The sequence below is a fragment of the Tupaia chinensis genome, unplaced genomic scaffold (genome assembly GCF_000334495.1).
Source record: "Tupaia chinensis unplaced genomic scaffold, TupChi_1.0 Scaffold000354_1, whole genome shotgun sequence".
Classification (NCBI taxonomy): domain Eukaryota; kingdom Metazoa; phylum Chordata; class Mammalia; order Scandentia; family Tupaiidae; genus Tupaia; species Tupaia belangeri.
Window position 1 is genome coordinate 2,983,421 of NW_006159849.1, and position 1,221 is coordinate 2,984,641.

Sequence of the window (1,221 nt, forward strand, 5' to 3'; positions counted from 1 at the left end):
TAGAATGACCAGATGACTCAGCAATCCCTTTTCTAGGTATATGCCTAAAGAATTTAAATTACCATCTCATAAAGATATCTGTACTCCCATGTTCATTGCAGTTATTCTACATAATGGCAAGTTACGGAAACAACGTAAGTGTTCATCAGTAAACTAATGGGTAAACTTGGGGTATACAAAGGGTATTTTAAAAGTTCAGAGGAAAAAAACTGTTAGAAATTTTTTTAAGGTTTTTGCCATAGGGCACATGCAGAAAAAGAACCCTCAATCTACACTCCATCAGATCACAACAAAACAAGGAAACAAAAGAACAAAACAAAAACCTCCAAGCCTATCTGGCTAAAGAGAACTGAACCAACCAGATAATCTTGAAGCTTTTTATTTATTATTATTTTTTTAGAGAGATTTTTGTTATAAAGTGTATATGCTTAGCAGAGGGACAGAGAGACAGAAAGCAAGAAATCATCCCCCAGGGGGGATGACCATGCCACAATCCCTTCTCCTCCATTCTCCTATTGGGATTTTGGACACACTTGCGTGCACACACACACACACACCCCCACACACACCCACCTAGCGTGAATTTTAAGCCACCAAGTCCGAGACTCAAATCACGGTCAACTAGGTGAGAGTCCAGCGAGGTAACCATTACACCATCTGCTGGTCCTGCTTTTTATTTATTCTGAGATGACAATTCAGCAGTACGTGTAAGACACTGATTTCAAAAATAGAGTAAAATTGACGGAACAGTCCTTCTTCAAGAGACAGCTCCATGGCTCCTGCAATCTAGCCATTTTGGGGGAAATGGAGAAATGAAGAGGTCCCACTGATAATTCGGCCTCCAGCATACAAAACTCGCGTGATTGAACAGAAACTGACCATCCACCAGATGACTAGAAATTTCTGCAGGACCACAAGAAATATGGGAAAGCAGGAAAATACCTCTCCTCCAAGGGGAAAGGATAACTCCTCTTCATCCACACACAGTTCAATGGAAAAATGTCTGATAAAGAATTGAGAACATTCATAATGGCAAAGCTTACAGAGATGGAAGAGAAGAGAGACAAGGAACTGCTGAAGAGGAAGGAGAAAGGAGTTGAAGAGTTCCAGGAGGTGAGGAAATTCACGCAAGATCTAAAAGAGGAATTTTACACTTTACAAAAGAATCAGGTGGAACTGTTAGAGATGAAGGCTATAATACAAGAAGTCAAAATTTCCCTT

At 40.0% G+C, this 1,221-nt stretch overlaps 1 protein-coding gene across 1 annotated transcript in view; it reads left to right on the plus strand.

Moving 5' to 3' along the window:
• The first annotated feature begins 40 nt into the window (after positions 1–40).
• Positions 41–1,221, plus strand: part of LOC106735293 (histone-arginine methyltransferase CARM1-like) — a 190,955-nt gene continuing 189,774 nt past the window's right edge. The window contains 1 exon segment of the mRNA XM_027773411.1: positions 41–134. Coding sequence (XP_027629212.1) covers positions 41–134 — 94 coding nt within the window.